Below are 22,250 nucleotides of genomic sequence, written 5' to 3'. Positions count from 1 at the left end.
CCTTACTACATAGATATGCGATGTCTTCGATGGTATTCCAATTATATATTTAATGGTTCATATATCAATACATAAGTAATATTAACGTTGACAATGTTAATATGACAAAGACATAAATTATTATATTTAAAATTAAAATAATATAATTAAGATAACTTTGAGCTCACACGTTAGCACGTATGAGCCCCCTGACTGTCATCAAACCGATCATCATTGCGCTTGCACGTATTTAAATTAAATATTTACTTACGCCACTCTGGTTTGGTTTCGCAAGAGGGACCATTCACAATACTTTATTTCTTTCAGGGCAATAATTTTCTCAACAAAACGAAGGTAGAAATCAACATATAATTGTTTTTCAAAAAAGAAAATATTGAAAAATTGTATTCCGACTATGGAAAATATTTAACTGAAGGAAATTATGACGCTTTAAAAGTATGTTTTGATAGATTACAAAAAATTTATACTAAAAATTTACATTAATTATAATTTGGTGACTATAAAATTTATGTTGGATGTTGGAGAGATGATTGGACTTTCGCATGGGTTAATGGATCGGTTAGCTTTTCGTACAGCCTATTAAATGGCCTTTCGGATGTCCTAATTAAACCAATTTGCCTCCATCTCTGCATTTCGTTCTCTCAAATTTCCGTTTGTTAAAGTTCAGTCGTTGATGTAGGAATTTGTGTTTAGTTTGCTACAGGTTTACCCATTGTATCATGGGAAAACAACGGTGTGTTGTGATCCTCGAAGCAAAGGAGGGAACAAATCTGTTTTAAGAATTTTGCTAAAGATTACAAGTCTCGATTTGGTTTATGCTATTTTTTCTTGTGTAGGATCGACATTCTTGTTGCATTTCAGAAAGATGAATCTATTTCGATTTGTTTTGTATTTTGCTTACTATTGCAAATTTGTTTATCAAATTTCTGCTTTATTCGTTGTGTATATTTGGATTTAGGGGGTTGTTTGGTTTCGGGATAAGGTGGGTTTATTTTTTTTAACTCATCTTATCCCTCGTTTGGTACGCGTGATTATTTAACCAAGTCAATCCCTCCTATGAATGATAAGGTTATATTAGGTAGGTTAAAATAATGCCTCCTCACCCCCTAGGATTATTTATTCCACTCTTAATCCATCATATTTTTCCAATTTTACCTTTCTCCTAAATTCAAACTCACCACCACTTCCTTCCACCGACCGTCCACCGACAACCGTCGCCCACCGCCGGCCACCGCCGGCCACCTCCGACCGCCGCCGACCACCGCCTACCGCCGCAGATTCCGTCCGCCCACCGCCAGCCGCCGCCGACCTCCGGCCGACCCCTCCGTCGCCGACCACCGCAGCAGTCTCCGACTGCCGCCGCNTAAAAATCTTACCAAACAAAATACTATTTTACATCATATATTACATTTCTACTNAGAAGAAAGGGCAATTTTGTCATTTCATCAAAAAATTCAAAATTATGCACACTTAAAAATCATACCAAACATAATACAATTTTACATTATATATTACATTTCTATCACAATCATTTCTTTTATCATTTATATACTAATCATTAGTTTATTTTATCCTCCAATTCAAACGTAGCCTTATTGGGTTAATGTTATCAGGGCACCCCACACATAAATATATACCTATTATAAAAACAAATTTGTAGACAAAAGTTCGTGCATTAGAGCTCCCACCACATCTTTTATCAGGACCATCTCACAGCCCCGTTTCAATATTTATTTCTTCTATTTCATATTTAGGAAAAAATTGTTGTATAAAAAATCTACACGAATCTATTTATTGCAAATTGTTTCCTTAAAAAATAGAATTAACACAAATATATAATCATGATCATAAATGTTTTAAGTTAAATAGGTTCCAAAGTAAGCTTCGGGATATACACGCCGATGTCTGAATAAGTGCATAGATTTTTTTTTTTAATTTTTTAAAACATATAGAAAATTTTTAAGAAAATTATATTTGTTATCNCGTTTATATGTGAAATAGTTCAATCTTTCTCATATTTACAATAATAAGTAATATTTTTATCATAAAAATAATATTTTTTATGGATAACTTAACTTATATATTTATCTCATAAAATTAATACTTCAAATTGTTTGATAAAAAATTTTATGTATAAATTATGCGATAATTTTTTTTAAATAATAGTAAATTGTAACAGATATCTTAATTATTGCCGTCGTAGACGAAAATTACTGCGTCGCTTCCACTTGGCAAGTTGATTTTACAACCAATCCAGCCAGTTGCAGGGCCTGCCGCAATATTTGATATTTCTATAATTAATTAACAATTAACTTGATAGTCAAAAGTGTGAAATATGTGGTGATAAAATAAATTTGATATCGCCCAAAGCTTTTAGAGATGTCGGCTGTTCTCCAGTTAAAATAATAATTTTGGATTTGTGTATGGTTTTGTTTCAATTTCGATTTCATTGTCTTATATCTATGAATTTTGGAATCGAATAGCTTGATTTCAGTTTTTAGAAAGTTCGATTTAATTTTTTGTTTTGAGAATTCGATGCATGACTCAAATGATGCTACAATGTGGTTGGATCTAAATATTTCGTTTTTTATTTGTCTCAAATATAATATAGTTTAGTTTTTATATTTAATATTAATTTATCTTAATTTATTAAATATATTACTTAATATAGTTTAGTTTTTATATTTAATATTAATTTATCTTAATTTATTAAATATATTACTTACTTTCAACAATTTTTTATATCATATTAAAACACTCTTAGAGTAGAATGAAATATTTTTCAGTAAAATTTATTTTTTCAACCATTTTTTTAACAAGTGAAAACGGGAAAAAAAAATCGTAGTATAACATTTTATTTTATTTTTTCATTAAATTTTCGACAGGTGGAGTGGTAATCACTCGGAAAGTTAATAAATATGTTTGCATGAAAGTGGGTAGACGCCGCAACCCACCATTAGGCGGGACGAGGGCCCGCATTTTTGCGGGCCTCTAAATGGCCAACCCAGCCCAACCCACCTTGAGCCGCGGGCTAGGCGGGCCGACCCGATTATTTTTAACCAGTTTATTTTTTTAAGAAAAAAAATACTAAACAATATCGCAGTAAACATAGAAGAAAAATATATTTTAGTCAAATAGTTTCATAAAATACTTAAAAACATGGAAATAAGAGAAATCAAGAAAGCATCAACATAATCCATAAAAAGTAAATTGCTTAAACCAAACATGAAGATTGAGACATGGAAGAGAACAGAAAGTCGAGGAAAGAGAAGGTTGTAAATTTTAGAAAATATTATGTGTTCAACAATACACATAATTATCAAACCTCCGTCGGATCCACAAAATTTCACTACAACTCGTCGGACTTCAAACAAAACCACTCTTGGGTTCACAAACAACTGTTATGCATAAAAATTATTTTAAGATTCATGAATAAAATTTACAGAAATTTCTTCCTTTAAGATTCATGAATAAAATTTACAGTGATTCAAATTTGACCAGAGTGAGTGATGGAGGCAAGGCCAAAGAGAGTTAGGCATACCCCTATCTGTGTTTACATACAACAAAAAGAGCAGAACAAATAAAACTTAATGGAGGGGGACTCTTCCGTGTCCTGTAAAACCTGTGTTTCTAGGAGCGCGTGCGACCTGGATGTGGCAAAGGCTGACAAGCAGTAGTAAGAGGAGGAGCCAAATCAGCCACTCGAGGACCACTCCGAAGGTCGGTCTTTAAAAGAGTAATGGATACAAAAGCTGTAGGATCAATCATCTGCACCGGAACAGTTGAAACAATCATCGGATCTGGAACAACTGGGACAACATCAACTTGAGGAGAGCTTACCCCAACACTACAACCCTGAGCATCATCAAAAGTAATAGAAGAAACGACCATAGAGATGGCCAGAGGAATAGGCATCGGAGCCACCACAACCTCATGCACAAATGGGAGATCCTCTATGTCACGCCCCAGACATGGGGTTGGTTGACACCGGCGTTGCTCTCAAATTTACATTCGAAAACAACAAGTCTCAGAAGTACAAAATTCAGAAACCAGTCTTTTTATTCATAATACTGAATACATCATTGTCTGATACAAACTCAAATATTAATATTTTACAACGGAAATGTAAAACAAGATATAACAACGTCTTAACAGTTACAGCGGAAACATAACTTAGAATTGAAAAACAGCAGTCTTCTTCACCAGTCCCAAAACTGATTCTGCTCTTCTTCTTCTAACATCTTATCTGAGATGGGTTTGGTGGGTGAGTGATATGGTTATCACTCAGTAAGCAGGGGCAGGAACAACTCTCAGTTTTCAAAACCATTTTTAACATAAACAGTAATACAATAATATACAGAAAACTCTTATTTTCAGAACAGGAATCAGTATTCAGGAATCAGTATTCAGAAATTTAACAAGTAAGCACTGAGCACGTTTGTGAATTTCATGGTTAAACTGATATCAGTCCCCTATATGTTCTCTCTTCTAAGGGGTGAGGCTAGTAATCAGTAAAGTTCAGAATATATATTCCTACCATTAGTTCACTAGGTTTCAGTGTTTCAAAATCAGATATCAGAAATAAAAAATACTTATACTTTGCTTTAAAATAAAAATCATCAAACTGGTTTCAAGATATTTATACATAAGCCCACTTACAGTAATTTGCTAGAAAGTTTCGGTTGAAGTCTACTGGAATCTGGTTGCTCTCGCTACCGGATTTTACAGCTCGAATAAGGCACTTTTTTAGCTCGAAAATTCAAGTGATAACTCAAGATTTGTGTAGCAACAATTTCAGAGATTGAGGGTATTATTTATAGGTCAAATTCTGACTGTTGGACTCCCTATTAATGGTCATAATCTGCAATGATGTGCCATTAACAGTCTTTATTCCATGTTAAATGCTTTAGTTACAAGTTCTAATCTGAATCATTAGCTGTCTGCTGGAATCTCGCTACTGAACTTCTTCTGCTGCTGGATTCTATCTGCTGGAAAAATATCAGCTTCTGAAAATTAATTGCTGCTGGATTTATTAGCTTCTGCTGAAATGGTAACTACTGCTGGAATTTCAGGTTCTCACACTCTATTATAGCCTCAAAAACATGAGAAGAAGACGGTGAGCATGAAGATGAGCAACCACTAGAAGCTTCACCCTGAAAGGAATCTCCTGGAATGGAGTGAAGAATCTCGAAAGAGTTACTCGAAGAAGGAGCTTGGGGAGTAACCTGACTAGTAGCCTAGCGACTCCTACGTCACTGCTGAGTCCAACCCGGCTCAGCACTCCTAGAACCAGGACAACTGGGAGGAACCGAACCATGCGGAACACCCTGAGACAAACCCGTAGACCATGGATCAGTAGTCGAAGAAGTCTGAGGCCGCTTCCCCTAAGCTCTGGAACTGGCACTAGAAGGTTTGTAACCGGAATGAGAACAATGCTTCACAGAATGACCTAACATCTGCACCCTGTGCAAAATTAGGGGGACTTTTTCATAGACCACCCCCCAAAGCTTGTCTGTGACTGCCCACCTCACTCAGATCTGATCTGGACGAGGTTGCAAATCAAATAATAAAATTTAGATAAACGATCAAATTGAAAAAATATATTTAAAAACTCTTGACAAAAAGCCAAATCATAAGAATCATGAATTTGGTGGTTACAAAATTTGAGAGTACAATGATTTTTTTTTTTAAAAAAATATTAAGATTAAAAGAATTATGGTTTTAATCTATTTGTCCTTTAACAAAGAAAATGAATGTTTATTTTTCTAGGCTATGTATGTAATCTGACATCGATGTTACATTGACGGATAAAATTGATTAACATAGATGCATCAAATTTAATATATGATAAGAGATAAAATTCAAATCAAAATAAATATAAATCCAAAACTAAGAGTTTTTTCAAGACGAAGTTTATGATGTGTATATATCTTGATTCATTCATCGAGATAAAATAGTTGAATATCTTGATTATATAATTTTGACTAATATTTTTGCTATGTAAAGAAAAAGATATTTAAGTGATTATTTATAGTATTTCAGCATTATTATTTTTATCATTATAAATATTCATAATAAATCATTACAAATATTTCCAATATTATTATTTATAATCATCTTTATATTTGTGATTATATCCCACAGGTTTTGTTTTGAAAACTATCGTTAATAAAAGATTTTGAGCACACCACCCGATTATTTGAGAAGTATAATTTTTTAAGTTCGCATTCAAATCAGTTATTACAAACATGATTTTGAATAAAATTTTCATAAATAATAAATTATGATTATTATTTTTTTTAGAAAACTTGATATTTGGATATAATGTATTAAATATCTAAAAAATGAAATATTTAAATTTGCCACATAAAGTTTGAAACTTTTTCTCGATTACTGAAAACAAGTAGAGTATCTCACTTCGATTTTCTTGTTGAACGAGATCATGATCGCTCGAAGACTTTGGAGTCGATTCTGTTGCCTATAACCAGGACCTAGATAGGGGTACGGGCCTCTCAGATTTGTCTAGTCATTTCCTTGTCTTTATTTTGTTTTATATAAATATTTAAGTTAGAAACACATATTATTTTATAAAAATAATCATGCTGTGAAATATTTCATATAAAGTTTTCGTGATAAAAAAAAAGTACTAATGATTATAAATTTTTCTAAGATTATTATATGATATATAATTTAATGTTATCGAAAACCAATTATATCTTAAAATTTGGTTAACGTGACTTGATGATGAGGTATTCACTATTATTATTATATTAATTATAAGTTGTTAAACCATCTTTTAGTGATGTATTTTCTAGGAAATTAGAATATTAAGATATGAAATGGACCTAAAGGACACAAGATTTTTTGTTCATAATTAACCCGAAGATTGTGGAACAAAAGGAAACTAATGATGAAGCAAGAAAATAGAATTGGACCTTTTAATTCTAATAATTCAACCGCAAAAATACTCGATTTTCAAGAGATCCAAAAAAAGTAGTCGGCAGAGGCTTTTACTACGTATTTTTTAACTTATAAATAGACTTTAGTCAGTAATCATTATTGTCTAACTAGAAAATTACCATTTTTTGGTTATATAATTCGGGAAATTGGGGATCAGTCCCCAGCCGTCGTTTTTTTTTTGTGTTCAGTCCCTGGGTACTTTTTTAGTACCATATTTCCACATGAAGTGTACCACAATTTGTATGATATAGTACCACAATTTTGTGGGTAGGGAGTGAACCCAAAGAAATGTTTTGATTGGGGGTTTTTCACCAACTTAGCCTATATAATTTGTCTTTTTTTTTTCAAACTTGACTTTTATTGAATCGATTTTTTGTGAAAAATTAATAATATTAAATATAATTTTTTGTTATATATATATACATTATTATTTGAAAATTGGATTTCGTTAAAAAAATATTATTTCAATAATTATATAACTTATTTAATTTTTTGTTTATTTAAAAATATATAAAACTATATTTGATATTTTGAATATATGTATATAATTATTTAGTTTTAAATTTTGGTAAATATAATTTTTATACATTTATATACATCTTATGTATAGATTTTAAACTTATATAAATATATANAATTTTGTGGGTAGGGAGTGAACCCAAAGAAATGTTTTGATTGGGGGTTTTTCACCAACTTAGCCTATATAATTTGTCTTTTTTTTTTCAAACTTGACTTTTATTGAATCGATTTTTTGTGAAAAATTAATAATATTAAATATAATTTTTTGTTATATATATATACATTATTATTTGAAAATTGGATTTCGTTAAAAAAATATTATTTCAATAATTATATAACTTATTTAATTTTTTGTTTATTTAAAAATATATAAAACTATATTTGATATTTTGAATATATGTATATAATTATTTAGTTTTAAATTTTGGTAAATATAATTTTTATACATTTATATACATCTTATGTATAGATTTTAAACTTATATAAATATATATTTTTATTATTTATATACACATTTAAAATCTTTATAATTTAAAATATATTATTTATAATATTATTATTTATATAATAACGATTTTTCGATCTGACCGTCAGTTCAACCGATTGAACCTATTTAGCTACCGTTTTCCGATTATAAAAATATTAGATACTATGTATCAAAAAAGAGGTGACAAAATTGAGGTTTCAGTATTTGAAATGTCTAGTCACAAAATATAATCTCTTTTATGCTTAATATTATATAAATATTGAACATTTAAACTCTTGTGAGATGAATCCATCAAGATCAGACTCAAACTTCTGGCCCATCTCTAAGGCTCACAGGTGAAGGGCCCATAAGCAGCCTATGTATTCTCCTATAAATACCATGTTTGAGCGTATGATTTCGCATTCACTATATTATTTTCAGCAGCACCCTTAGCTGCACTCCCTATATATTATCAGTATCTCACTTGAGCGTCGGAGAGGCTACGCCAGGACATCCTCCTAACTCCCTTCTAACGGTCTTCTTCGTGATTTCAGGCTCAGAACAATTTCAAAACCTACATCTGGACTAGTGACACTCGTCGGAATCGAACCTTAAATTTCCCGTGAGTATCATCTTGCATTAACTATTTTTAATCTCCAATAACATACAAATTTTCTTTCCCAAATTATCTCTTACCCGTAAAACATTAATACCATTACTATTATTTATAAATGTAAACAAACCCTTACAAAAAATATTAAATAAACTCAAATTAGCTTTTTATATATAATACAATAGCAGATATTTTATTTTATAATTAATATTAATTTAAAAAACGAAATACATTATAAAATCTAGTCAAAGATTTCCAAAGGCAGGGAGCTCCTTCTCGAGGGAACAAGTAATATCCCCACCTTACTTTGCTGCTATAAATACTCCCCCCAATTTGCATTGATTTCTTCCTCAACCCGCATTTTTATTGCTGAATTTAATACAGATGCCGATTTCTGCTTGATTAAAGTATGGAGAACCCGCTAAGCTCAGGAGGGATAGCGCCGGCGATCTTTCTTACAACTCTCGGGTGATAGATTAGATCATCTCGCCGGCGCTATCCATCCTGAGTTTCATGGTTTCTTTGTGCTGTCTTTGCTTTGAGATCTTGGATTCCTTGGAGGAGGGCTGCCTGCACGCTCCATAGTCATTCGTTTTCATTTACCGATGCTCGTATGTCTTAAGAGATTTAATTATTTCTGAGTTATGCTTTTTTTATTTTTCCTTTTTTTGGGTATTTTAGATCCTCGAACAATGAATTTTGATCCTTTGCCTGAATTGGTATTTTCCATGCAGGAATTAGAAGCCGTGGACTTTGTTAATAAATTGTAAAAGATCGTTTTATCACAAATTATAAGTAACGTTAATATCATCGTACAAATATTTTAAATCGAATTTTAACACCAAGTTTCGACTGCTTTTAACAAATATTGCCCCTCAATATAATTATATTTATTATATATTTGGCATTTTTTTATATATGACAGGAATGTAGAAAATTTAATAAGTTGATCTTTTTTGAGTTTTATTTATATAATTCGTCTTGTAATCATTAAATCTATCGATATTTATTTATTTCATATCTATGTTCTTTTACGTGTATAGGTGAAAAATTAAAACTTATGTTACATACGGTAAAATATACATAAACAAAAAGAAATCACAAATTTTTTCAAAATTTTAAAACTATCATTAGTTAATCATTAATTAAACAAAAAATAAATTTTTTTTAATTATGGGGAAACTATTTTATAACTACGATATCTAATTTATTTGGACATTTTTAGCCATATCAATTTATTACAATTATAAAATTATATAGCAAATGTAGGTTAAAACTGCTTTTAATTATCCTATTGAGAATATCAAGGAAGAAATTGATATAAGGCAGCCACAAGGTTCTATATCCAAAGAAAATGATTTTTTTGTTTTTTTTTATTTGGTTGTAAACTTCAAAACGCAACTAATTATAGTTGGAACATTTGCTTTGATTTTACATTAAAAAAAATTGGATGTATATGGGTAACTCCAGTCAACCGAAACATGGTTGTCCACACATTTTTTATTTTGGACAGCAATATTTGAGAATTACAATTTCATCACGTAATTGGAACAAATTTGTTTTAATCATGTTATTTTTCAAATTAAGGTCCATTAAATTGCATTTTCTTTCGGTTTCAATCATTTTTTGGAGTGTTGATTTAGGTAGGATCATGCATGTAAACAATATCAATTATCATATCAGCATTTTTCGATAACATGTCCTCTTTTTCTCAAAAACAATTTCCATGTACAACAATAACAAGGTTTTAATATATTTTTTTTATAAATCATATATGTACTGATTATATTTTTCGACGACCACGACGATGACGAATAAGCAACTAACATTCATATGTGGATGGATCGGTTCCTTCCAACCGTATTACCTAATTAAAGCGAAGAAAGATCGGAAACTCTGATGTAGTAATGCTCACGTGGCCACTGGATATATTTGATTACCTGGAATTGCATAACAGCCGTTAAAATTCTACAACATAGATTTATCCAGCAACATCTATCTACGCAAAATTATTTCTTTCTCAGAAGATTCATCAATGGCGTGTAGTTTCTTACACCACCACCACGGCCATTTTCTCCTTTCTTGCCACTTCAGTCTCAACTATTATGGAAATTTACCGGATCGAAACGTTTCACAGTACAAGTTTTCTACCAAATGCGCCAATCATGTTTCTTCTCGATTGCGGAAAATCCAGAAATTGTCAGCTACCAAAAGCTCCAACAACGTGCCGCGAAAGGCGAATTCCATGGTGACGGATGATCGGGACAGTGGGTGTGAGCGTGACCCGGATCCGGGCCCAGAACTTGATGATGTTTCTGGCGGTTCTGTTTCGAATTCTTTCTCTGCGTTGGTGCATCGTTTAGGGTACTTTGTTTTTCGTGTATTTCTGCAGTTACGTTGTGAGTTATCGGTTTGATGGGTTAACATTTTTGGCTTTGTAGGAGTGGATTCAAGTTAGATGGACTTGGGATGGAGATTTTGTCGATTGCACTGCCAGCAACATTGGCTCTTGCTGCTGACCCTATTGCTTCACTTGTAGATACGGCATATGTTGGCCATTTGGGTAACTTTTTTTAATTTTGTATGACAAAATGGTTGTTTTTTGTTTTAGTAATTGCATAGGATTAAGAATTCACCGGAAATAGTGTTCCTTAAAGTTGTGACTGTCTTGAATCTGGCGGATGTTGTGAGCTACAGATTGTTTGCATTTGGAACTCTGGAAGGATTTGAAAGCATCCATTTTCAGTGTTCGATTAGCCAAAAACTTGATATCAAGATTTATAGAGCGTTATGCCTTGAGCATGAGTGTCATGCCTCGAACCAAAACGGTGTCATCGCGACATTCTCAAAAACTCAAAAATCATTTTTTAGAAGACTAGGCCTGATTAGTGTCTGAAGATATTGGAACAATAATTTCCTACCTTATTAGGTAGAGTAACGATTATCATATCCCACCCTTCAAGATTAGAACATAACCTAAACCGGAGCACACATTTAGACCAATCATTTGGTTCTAAAACATGTTTTACTTCGTTTTTTCAAAATTTTATGATTTTAGATCATACACATGTTCATTCGGATTTTATAAGCAATGCCTAGTTTAAGAAGTGAATGACTAAAATTGGGAAGAAAGAAAGATTGGAAAAATTGAGTTTTCCTTTATTAGGATAATCTAAGCCGAAAATTGCTTGTCCTCGCTGGAAATAGTATCCATGCTAATTTTTATGCTTGTCAGAGTTTTGTAAGCTTTTGATGGGGTATTTATATAGGTGAAATCAGAGGCATATACCCTAGATGTTCCCCTCTCAAATTTGCCTCATTACTGCCATAAATTGCTTATTTCAGGAGCGACTTTAATTCCTCGTATAATAGCTGTTGATATTATCATATTCATGCTCTCTACTTTTAATGTCATTACTACCCCCTTTGAGTTCTTGGCACGGGAGGAATTTTGGGCCTGGGCTTCATGGGTCACTGACCACACTCGGGCTTTACAGTGGGTCACATATGCAGGCTCATAACTTTCCGTGTTTATCGGATGATGTCACTCTTTCATATGTTGCGCCTGTTGTCATTAGAATAACTTCCACGCATTTCCCAAAAATCATTTAATTTGATGTTTCGAGTTCATCACGAGTATGTTTCTAAACTTACGGTGTCATGTTTCTAGGGTCTGCTGAACTTGCAGCAGTTGGTGTATCAGGTGCAGTGTTCAACCTTGTGTCTAAATTGTTCAATGTACCTCTGCTGAATATAACGACATCCTTTGTCGCTGAAGAGCAGGCATCTGTTAAAATGGTTGCTGATGACTCTCATCAAACTGATCAAGGTAACATAAAACCATCATATACAGTCAATTCCTGGTTCTGTGGTCCTTTTCCTCATCATCATGTTTATTCGATGCTATTGTCTTGCAGAGCAGCAAAACAAGATCCTCCTTCCTTCGGTATCAACTTCTATAATGCTTGCTGCAGCCCTTGGCGTCATAGAAACAGTTTCCCTTTTCACAGGCTCCAGTTTCCTATTGAATTCCATCGGTATACCTGTTGTATGTCTTACTCAGCTGATGAAAGAACTTCATATTTGGTCTATTTTAACTTACTTACAATTCTAGACTTCTCCATTCTTGAATGGTTGATGAACAATATGCACAATAGGATGTCATTTCAGTTCTCTGTTTGGCAAGCATTTTTTTGTTTGCTAGCTGAAGCAACAAAGGGTTTGGTTTGTTAGTGAAACTTGTACTCATTGTCCCAGTTAAATTAGCCATGATCCATTTAAGACTTTGCCTGCTTACCCTTACTCACATTTGGCTTCTTGTAGGATTCACCAATGCGTATGCCAGCTGAACAATTTCTTACTCTGAGGGCCTTCGGTGCACCACCGATTGTAGTAGCGCTTGCCGCTCAAGGAACTTTCAGAGGATTCAAAGATACAAAGACACCATTATTTGCTGTTGGCAAGTATCATGTTGCAAATTTTTTTCACTGCGTCCTACATGTGCTCGCTAGCATATTGTAGAAGTCATCCCTTTTGGGTGTTTTTATTATTATTGAAGAGTACTAGTCCTCCAATCTGAGGGTGCAACTTGATGTAATTTTTAAAAGGATGACTACCTATGTATGATCTTTCTTAGAATCTCAGTAAAAAAGCACTAGCATTTGACTTGACTCTAGCTAAAAAAAATATTTAGATAGTGGCAATTACAGCGGGGCTAGTTGGGACATTTCTATGTCACGATGTACAGTTATCCCTGACCATGACTGGTGTGGTTTTTAGGTGTTGGGAACCTACTAAATGCAATACTAGATCCAATACTGATATTCTTATGTGGGCTTGGTGTTGGTGGTGCTGCCATGTCTACTGTGATTTCTGAGTACGTCGTTGATGTGTTAAAACTAATTCTGTATTTGCATCACACAAAGTATAACATTATAACACAGACTTCCCTTGTCACCTTTAGATTTTTTGTATATGTTTATCAGGTACTTGATAGCCGTAATTCTTCTATGTAAGCTGAACGATGAAGTCCTACTTATAGCTCCAAGTGTCAGTGGGCAAAGGATTTTTCAATATCTTAAATCCGGTATGTCGATGAAGAACATCGAGAGTTGTTTAATGACTCCATTTGGTTATATTTGCCAATCTGAAGTTGATGACTTGAAAGTACAAATTGGTGATCGGCATATTGTTGGTTCTTTACATCCAAAAGTTCAAACATGGCTTATTTTGAGATCTCCTTGACATCAGCAGAATTTATTGTCTAGAAATAAGTCGTTTTGCTGTTAATCTGTGATCAGCAAAAATCCTTGTCAAAGCATGAAGTTTGAGGAACACTTCATGTTTTTAAAATTTAAAACTAAAACTTAGTAAGCAACTGAATAATGATCCAATAATGTCCGGGTATGTCAAATACGGAAGGACTGTTGGTCTAAAAATCATCCATCTCACTTCTATGGCCATACAAACATTTTGACTGGCATGAAACATTCAAATACATGAGCCAAAGTCAGTTGTCGACATTTATTTTTAATTTCATTTCCCAGGCGCTCTCCTGACAGGAAGAACTATAGCAGTTCTTATGACTACAACATTAGCTACGTCCATGGCTGCGCGTGAAGGTCCCATAGAAATGGCTGGGCATCAGATTTGTTTTCAAGTTTGGCTAGCTTTATCTTTGCTGAATGATGGTTTAGCACTTGCAGGGCAGGTAAAAATGTGAGATTTTTCAGACATAATAAAACATATTCAGGCAACACTTTTGGAGTTACTTTGGAGGAGGATTAAGTTATTCCCATAAAATTATCTCATTTCCTGACATTCTTTTCGCAGGCTCTACTTGCTAGTGACTATTCTCATGGGAACTACGGTCTGGCACGGCAATTGGTTTACAAAGTGCTGCTGGTACAAACCATCTGATTCTTAACCATCTATAACTTTTTGTGCATTTTAAATTTATATTCTATGTTGATTGATTAGAATGGTTACCTTGCTGAATGTTCTATTCATTTGATGATTTATTCAGGTTGGTTTAATCATGGGCCTGGCTTTGGCTGTAATTTTGTTCATTGGATTCGGTGCTCTTTCTAGCTTATTTAGTCCAGACTCAGAAGTTCTTGGAATAGCGAGATCGGGAACATTGGTAAGAATAATTTAAATTCTGCCGGAATTCTTTCTGAATTTGGCTCACGCACAGGAGGTGGTACTGATTGCTTGAAGAGGATCAAATACAGTATTGTAATACAGTTATATCTCTTTAAACCTCATAGACTTGGTTTTTAAGTGAGCTAACTCATATGCCACTAAAGGTATTCAGAGCGCTTCAGAAATCTTGGATTAGATCAGTAAAAAACATATTGTGGGTGTATTCTATTCTCTATTGGAATGAAAGGATGGTCTTGGGTTTTTTAGCTGAGGATTTGTAGGAGAGTGTTCCTTAAACATATCATAATGAACTTTAGCAGCATTTGATATTTCTGGACTCTGGTGTATAACATTCTTACTTTTTAACATAAATCCTTTCACAGTCAGGGCTTTATGAACTAATGACAAATTAATGCCAACGTTACATATTTTGAATTTTTTTTTTGCGAAATGGAGCCTGATAACGTTAAGAATCCTGTTATTAAGGGATACAGAGCCATTGTTTTACTGAAACATGTTTGATCACTTATTTTTGTGTTGTAGTTTGTTGCTGGATCTCAGCCGATGAATGCTGTTGCATTCGTTTTGGATGGGCTTTATTATGGGGTTTCAGACTTTGGATTTGCTGCATATTCCATGGTAATGTTGTTTTACATTTGTTTGTAGATCCCTCATCAGATACTGTATTACTAAATAATCCAGTTTCGCTTGGATAAGCAGGCTCTTGTTGGACTGATCTCTTCAGTTTTCATATTGATGACTGCTCCTCTGTTTGGTCTTGCCGGTGTCTGGAGTGGGCTGTTTCTATTTATGACTTTGCGTGTGCTCGCTGGTGTATTAAGGTAAAAAGTGACTATAATAAAATTCTCACGAATCATCGACATTCCTCTTTTCTTTTCTTTTTTAACTTGAACTGGAGCTAAAATTGTTTTAGGTGGCTTGATTAGCGTTCAAGTTCAAGCTAATTTTGTTTAATTGAATTTTATTGTCTAGCTCTAGCTTGTGAGCTCATTTAGTTGTAAATGTATTTATTAAAATATTAATAAATATATCCTAGAGCATGATGATTCATGAGCTATCAAACAAAATAGTTTGTGCTAAAAAATATAATGAACATGTTTGAGCTGAGCCAGAATTTGATAATTTCAACTTCAGATTGAATGACATTGTTGCAGACTCTTACTCATGTTCATGCTTCTTAACCTCGTGCACAGGCTTAACTCTAGAAGCGGACCATGGAGATTGCTCTGGCCAGATAATGAAAAAGACTAACACTTGAGCTGCTTATGATTTTCTTTAGCTTATTGCAAGATCCTTGTGGTTTCTGGGTTTATGCGAAAACGCCTCCAAAGAGTTTTTTTTCTTTGGGTGGCTGACCCTACCTCATCAGGGGCGACTTTTGAACGCAGATTTTTTTTTATGGAACTTTATGACACTTGGTGGTTTATATCGAGGTGCGCCTACCTGTTATGTCGAGAGAATACCAACATCTAAATGCAAGCCATATCTTCATTTTCATGGCCATAATCGAAGAACAGCTTGGCTTATACAGGGAACAAATCAACATAATATTCCCACCTCGATTTGTAAGTTTGATTTGTCAAGTTCAAATATTCAGTTTTCTTGTATTGATCAGGTTCTTGTAAACTGGTTTAGTTATGCAATGCAAATTCCAGTTTCCACTCAAGCGTGCACTTCATTATTGCAAAGTTTGGTTTGAGTAATTTCATATGATTCCGTAAAATCATCTATATTATTATTTTGCCAACGCGAACTATTAGGGTGTATTTGGATATAATAGAAAAAGTAATCCATTTGTGCTACTCCTCCTTGTCTCACTTGAAAATGTTCTCCACTGAGTTGGCGTTTTCTCAAATGTTGTTTCGGTAGAGTAAAATTACTTTGTCCAAATCAATTTACCTTTACATAACATGCATAAATTAATTTCTTCAAAAAACACGATTTTTAATAATTAGTTTTGTAATTATGACGTTTTAAAAGTACTGTATCTATTTTTTTACAATGTAAACTAGTGATTGTAATATGATTAAAAATACATATCAAATATTGATGAAAAAATCTATATCTAACATATACATATAAATATACCACTTCAATTGTGAATTTCTTTATATGTCCTTGTTCATTTAAGTTTGCCAATTAAATTATTAGGTTATCTTAAGGGTTTTTTTTGTAATTCATTGTCCATCTTAAATGAATTTGGACATTAATACACATTGCTCTTTATTTCTTAAACTTTATGACAAAAAAATTATTTTTTTACATTTCCTTGTTCATTTAAGTTAGCAAATTAAATTAATATGTCTTTTTAAGGGTTTTTTTTGTGATTCATTGTCCATCTTAGATAGATTTGGAAATTAATTCACATTCTTCTTTATTTTCTAAATTTTATGTAAAAAAATTATTTATTTACATTTCTTAGTCAATTTTTGTGATTCATTTTCCATCTTAGATATATTTGGACATTAATACACATTCTTCTTCTTTTTTCTTTCTAAATTTTAAACTAAATTTATGATATAATCTTTTAAAAAAATTTAATCAATATAATCTTTATAATAAATATGAATTATATTGATAGTTTATTATCATTTTGATATATATTACAATTTTACATATAAATTTTTTTTTTATTTCTTAAACTTTATGCCAAAAAAATTATTTTTTTACATTTCTTTGTTCATTTAAGTTAGCAAATTAAATTAATATGTCTTTTTAAGGGTTTTTTTTGTAATTCATTGTCCATCTTAAATGAATTTGGACATTAATACACATTCTTCTTCTTTTTTCTTTCTAAATTTTAAACTAAATTTATGATATAATCTTTTTTAAAAATTTAATCAATATAATCTTTATAATAAATATGAATTATATTGATAGTATATTATCATTTGTTATATATTACAATTTTACATATAAAATTTTTTAACTAAGTATTACATATTATTCTATTTATATATGTTTTTACTATATATATTTATTTGAGTGGTATTATGTTAAAATTTTATTTCTCTTAAATTATTAATCACCAATATTAATTTATAAATGATTGATTCTGATATAAAATTAATTATCTATAATATTTATTCTAAAAAACATAGAAATTAAATAACATCCGCAATGTGTTAAAAGTTAGCAAAATAAAAAGTGAAACTTAATAACAAGTTTAATGATTTTATTTTAATATTATTATGATAATTTAGTAAATTAAGAGAATTTTATTTGACATTTGTCTATGTGTACTCTATTTAAGTAAATTTTAGTTTTGATTTTGGTAAAATTCATTATTCTGTTAATTTTATTTTTATTGTTTTTTTCATTTTGAATGATATTTGAATGAAAAATATTTTTGCTGATTTATCATTTAAGAGAGCTGTATTATGTCGCGGATTGAAAAATGTCATATAAATAAGTGAATATATATTATTTTATTGTCATGATGTATTTTTATGTATTGTGTTTTGATATATTTAGATTGATAAATACTTACAGACATGATGTTATTCAAACGAATTTAAACTTTATCTAATTCTCGTGATTATATTTTTCATTATTAGTCACATACGTGCATCGCACGTGTACATTCCTAGTCTATATAAATATACGGATTGAATTGTGATTTTACTCTATTGTCCTCATTAAAATTGTACCCATATGACACTTTGTCTTCATCCTCTGTAATTAGTTAATTATTAATTAATCCGTTGACCAATTATTTATTATTGACTCTTTCACTCACTTTCATGCATGTTTGGCTATTCACTCACTTTCATGCGTACATATTTGGCCACCTCATTTTTCCCACTCTTTGGTGTTCTATTTAGCTACCATTTTCTGTATATAATTTTGATGGCTCGTGGAAGGAGATCGAGTCTTGTCTCTGGTTTTGTCGCGAGGTAATTTCTTTCTGTGTCTATGCTTGTCTATACGGGTTTTTCTGCTGTTTGCTACAGTTATGTTTTTCGCTTCTCCTAGGAATACCCACGAACATGGGATTTCTCGTGCTCCAGCTACATCTCATTCGAGTGAGAATATTTGATTACTGCTATGTCTCTCGTTTCTTTGTTTCTTTCTCCCCTCGTGGACGTTCAGTCTTCTGTTTGTTGCATGGCAGATATTTCTTTCTATGTTTGTTTTTTTCTCCTTGCACCCCATCCACATCTTCGGCCGCAACTTGGTTTCGGTTGTCTGCCCCAATGTGAGTTCACTCTTGTTCCTCATCTATTATATATTTTTTTATTTGTTCTTCTCGTTGTGTACTTTTGTACGGTCTCTAAGTTTTATTCTGTTTGGTTCTTGTTGGTCATCTATTAATGTTGTTTATTTCATTCTCTCTTTTCGTTGTGCTTCGTGTGACTTCTAAGTTTTATTCATCGGTTATCTTTATTTGCGCAGACTTATTTTCCCTTCCAAAAAATATATTATATTCATAAAAATACCGGATAAAAAAAATGGATTTTGTTAAGTGTAAAATGAAATTTTATCAATTTTAAATTGAAATGAAAAAAAATGGCTGCATCTATAGAAACACGTAATTACTAATTACTAAACTTTTAAATTCAATAGTCGAGATATGAAATATTTATTTTGCAATATATCAAAATATTTGTTCAACAACTAATGATTCGAATCAATATATAATAATATTAATTGTAAATTGGTTATGTGAAATAATGCATTATTTTGGATGGGCTAAAGCATTATTTTGGATATTATGATTCATTTCAGGATCCGTTGTTTTTCCCGTATGGTGATAGTGGTTGGCATCAGCATATCCCTAAAATTAGTAATGATCTAGCCTCGGGAGATGGTGTCATTGATGTTATGCCCAATTCAAATGTTTCTTCTTTTTCCGAGGTTGTCCCTGGTGAAACACGCGGTGAGATTTCTTTGCTTTTGCTTTTCTTGAAATATATTTTTGTCTTTATTTTCATCTTATAATATCTTAATATAGTTTGTTTCTCTGTTATTTTTTAAAGGGATATTGATTTTTACCCCACTTTGCATTGAAACCGTCCATGGAAAAAATGATAGGATGGTGTCGTGTAGGGAGTATTACTGTTATAAGTTGCAGATTCGAGATGCTGATATGTCTGTTTTGTTGTATGGTGGAAGATTGTTGTAACACTTTGTTGTTGATATGTACATCAAGTTGGAAACAACACAACTTGACTACTATCGACGAAATCAATCAGAGATCCGATCCGAAATGTATCAAGGAATAGTTGATAGTGTTGTTAATGGGGAAACTCGTGGAAGTGAAATCGGACACCGTGTTGTTCTTCCTGCATCATTTATTGGAGGGCCTAGAGATATGCATAAGAGGTATCTTGATGCGATTTCTTTGGTAAGAGCGTTTGGGAAGCCATATTTGTTTATTACGATGACTTGTAATCCAGAATGGAAAGAAATTAAGGATAATCTTTTTGTTGGTCAAGTTGCTCAAGACCGCCCAGATTTAGTTTCACGCGTATTTCATGCAAAATTATTTGATTTGAAGGATCAAATTCTTAAAAAGTCTATATTTGGTCGTGTTGCTGCTTATGTCTATGTTATTGAGTTCCGGAAACGAGGCTTGCCACATTGTCATATGCTTATTATTTTGGCTATCGATTGCAAAATCAATTCATCCGATATGTTTGATTCTTATGTTGTTGCGGAGATCCCAGATCCAGCTAAATTCCCTAAGCTGTTTCATTTAGTCTCCAGACACATGATGCACGGTCCCTGTGGTATATTGAATAGAAAATGTCCTTGTATGGTTGATGGCCGATGCAAAAATCATTATCCCCGTTTGTTTTCAGAGAATTCAACGCGAGGTCGAGATGGATATCCCATGTATAGACGGAGAAATGATGGCCGAACTGTCACAGTCCGAAACTGTACGTTAAATTCACAGTGGGTTGTTCCTTATAATCCCTACTTGTTGTATAGGTATGATTGCCATATTAATGTTGAGATCTGTTCAGGGCTCACATCGGTAAAATATCTATATAAGTATATATATAAAGGTCATGATAAGATATATGTTCATCTCTCACAACACGGTTCAGACACCTTCATCGACGAGATAAGAGCATTCCAAGATGCTCGTTGGATTTCTGCTCCGGAATCAACGTGGAGAATTTTTGAATTCGATTTGAATGAGATATCTCCTCCGTGTATTAATTTGCCCTTACATATACCTAATAAACAATGTATTACCTTTTGGAATCACCAGAACTTGAAAAAGGTGTTGGACCCAGGTAATGTTGGCAAAACTATGCTAACTGAGTATTTTGTGGCATGCTCAAGTGATGCTGAAGCTAGAGAATTATCGTATTTAGAGTTCCCACATTATTATGTTTGGGATAGGAGGACCAAGATATGGAATGAAAGGAGAAAAAGACAGGTAATAGGCCGTTTAAATTTAGCAAATCCTACAGAAGGAGAGAGATATTATCTACGAGTGCTGCTGCTTCACGTTCGTGGAGCCGTCTCCTTTGATGATTTACTCACTGTTAGTGGACAGACATGCTTCTCTTTCAAGGAAGTAGCTCAGCGTAGGGGTTTGCTAGAGTCCGATCGTAGTAATTTTGAGTGTTTAAACGAAGCTATGAGTTTTCACATGCCATGTCTTGCTCCGTGTCAAAGTAAATAAAGATTCGAAATGCTTCTTACTTTTACATAGAACAATTTCTATTTTATATGAAGCAAGATAAAGGAAATCTAAAACAAAGCTACTCCATGGTATGAAGCATGTGAGGATTGTTTCCAAGCTGCTACAAAAACAAACAACAAAGCAAGTTGTGCCAATTGCATAAACTATCCAATTACGATCATGCCAAGGTAATAAAAAATACCAATATCCAACCCAAATTTTAGATCACACCAAAAAAAAGAGATGATCACTACTTTATGTTACAGGTACAGAATAACAATCACAATTGAAGATGGGAATGAGACGGCAAGAATAACATTATTTAGAAAAGTTGCAACATCTTTTGTTGGATGTTCTAGTGAAGATTTCATTCAAATTCATGAGCAGGTATATGATAAAACAAACAAATGATTTTATATATACATAAATAGAATATTTAGATTTTGCATCTAACAATAAAAATTTGCAATGCAGAATTTACCAAATAACTCATATAAAGATTTGCTAAATCAACAAAGCTCCACATATTCTTGTTCAAGTTGGATAATTCAGTGGAAAAACGTGATGGAGTTCTAAAGATTGTGGCAGAAGCTATTAAGATACATGACAATTATCCAACAACAAATGTAAACGGAGATCTCGGACGATGATCAAGCCAACTAAGCAAAGCAATATACCACCAAAGGTAGAAAAATTAAATGAATTCAATATAAACAGAAACATTAAGATCCGTGAAGACGAAGATGAAATAGAGATTCGAGATGACGAACCAATTGCCGAGTACAAAAAAAGAGATAAGAAGATAAAAATCGACAGGTACAAAATGATTTCAGTAGGTCTTCAAATCAAAGACAAGAAAATGTGATGATTTCATTTGTAACCAAATA

The 22,250-nt window shown here is 32.5% G+C and overlaps 2 protein-coding genes across 3 annotated transcripts; both read left to right on the top strand.

The window, feature by feature from the left end:
• Positions 1 to 10,498: 10,498 nt before the first annotated feature.
• Positions 10,499 to 16,389, top strand: LOC140986745 (protein DETOXIFICATION 44, chloroplastic). 2 transcript variants are annotated; one of them, XM_073455095.1, is made up of 14 exons: positions 10,716 to 10,922; positions 11,000 to 11,121; positions 12,229 to 12,261; positions 12,342 to 12,387; positions 12,476 to 12,606; positions 12,882 to 13,017; positions 13,338 to 13,434; positions 13,544 to 13,644; positions 14,105 to 14,268; positions 14,391 to 14,462; positions 14,584 to 14,700; positions 15,246 to 15,341; positions 15,423 to 15,544; positions 15,917 to 16,389. In XM_073455095.1, exons 2-14 carry the CDS (start codon positions 11,107 to 11,109, stop codon positions 15,972 to 15,974), a joined length of 1,188 nt encoding a protein of 395 aa, XP_073311196.1. In that variant the 5' UTR covers positions 10,716 to 10,922; positions 11,000 to 11,106; the 3' UTR covers positions 15,975 to 16,389. The 2 variants fall into 2 exon arrangements, with proteins under 2 accessions (XP_073311187.1, XP_073311196.1); XM_073455086.1 differs by having other exon boundaries at positions 10,499 to 10,922; positions 12,229 to 12,387.
• Positions 16,390 to 19,932: 3,543 nt separating this feature from the next.
• On the top strand, positions 19,933 to 21,363 carry LOC140972710 (uncharacterized). The gene has a single exon (XM_073435088.1). The coding sequence runs from the start codon at positions 19,933 to 19,935 to the stop codon at positions 21,361 to 21,363; it is 1,431 nt and encodes a 476-aa protein (XP_073291189.1).
• The last annotated feature ends 887 nt before the right edge of the window (positions 21,364 to 22,250 follow it).

The sequence above is a fragment of the Primulina huaijiensis genome, chromosome 1 (assembly GCF_012295235.1).
Source record: "Primulina huaijiensis isolate GDHJ02 chromosome 1, ASM1229523v2, whole genome shotgun sequence".
Classification (NCBI taxonomy): Eukaryota; Viridiplantae; Streptophyta; class Magnoliopsida; order Lamiales; family Gesneriaceae; genus Primulina; species Primulina huaijiensis.
This window is presented reverse-complemented; position numbering and strand designations above follow the sequence as displayed.

Coding starts and splice junctions, on each gene's coding strand:
- LOC140986745 (XM_073455086.1), top strand. CDS start 10,594: ATGGCGTGTAGTTTCTTACACCACCACCACGGCCATTTTCTCCTTTCT. Junction 14,701..15,245: donor TAGCGAGATCGGGAACATTG/GTAAGAATAATT, acceptor TTTGTGTTGTAG/TTTGTTGCTGGATCTCAGCC. Junction 15,545..15,916: donor GTGCTCGCTGGTGTATTAAG/GTAAAAAGTGAC, acceptor CCTCGTGCACAG/GCTTAACTCTAGAAGCGGAC.
- LOC140972710 (XM_073435088.1), top strand. CDS start 19,933: ATGTATCAAGGAATAGTTGATAGTGTTGTTAATGGGGAAACTCGTGGA.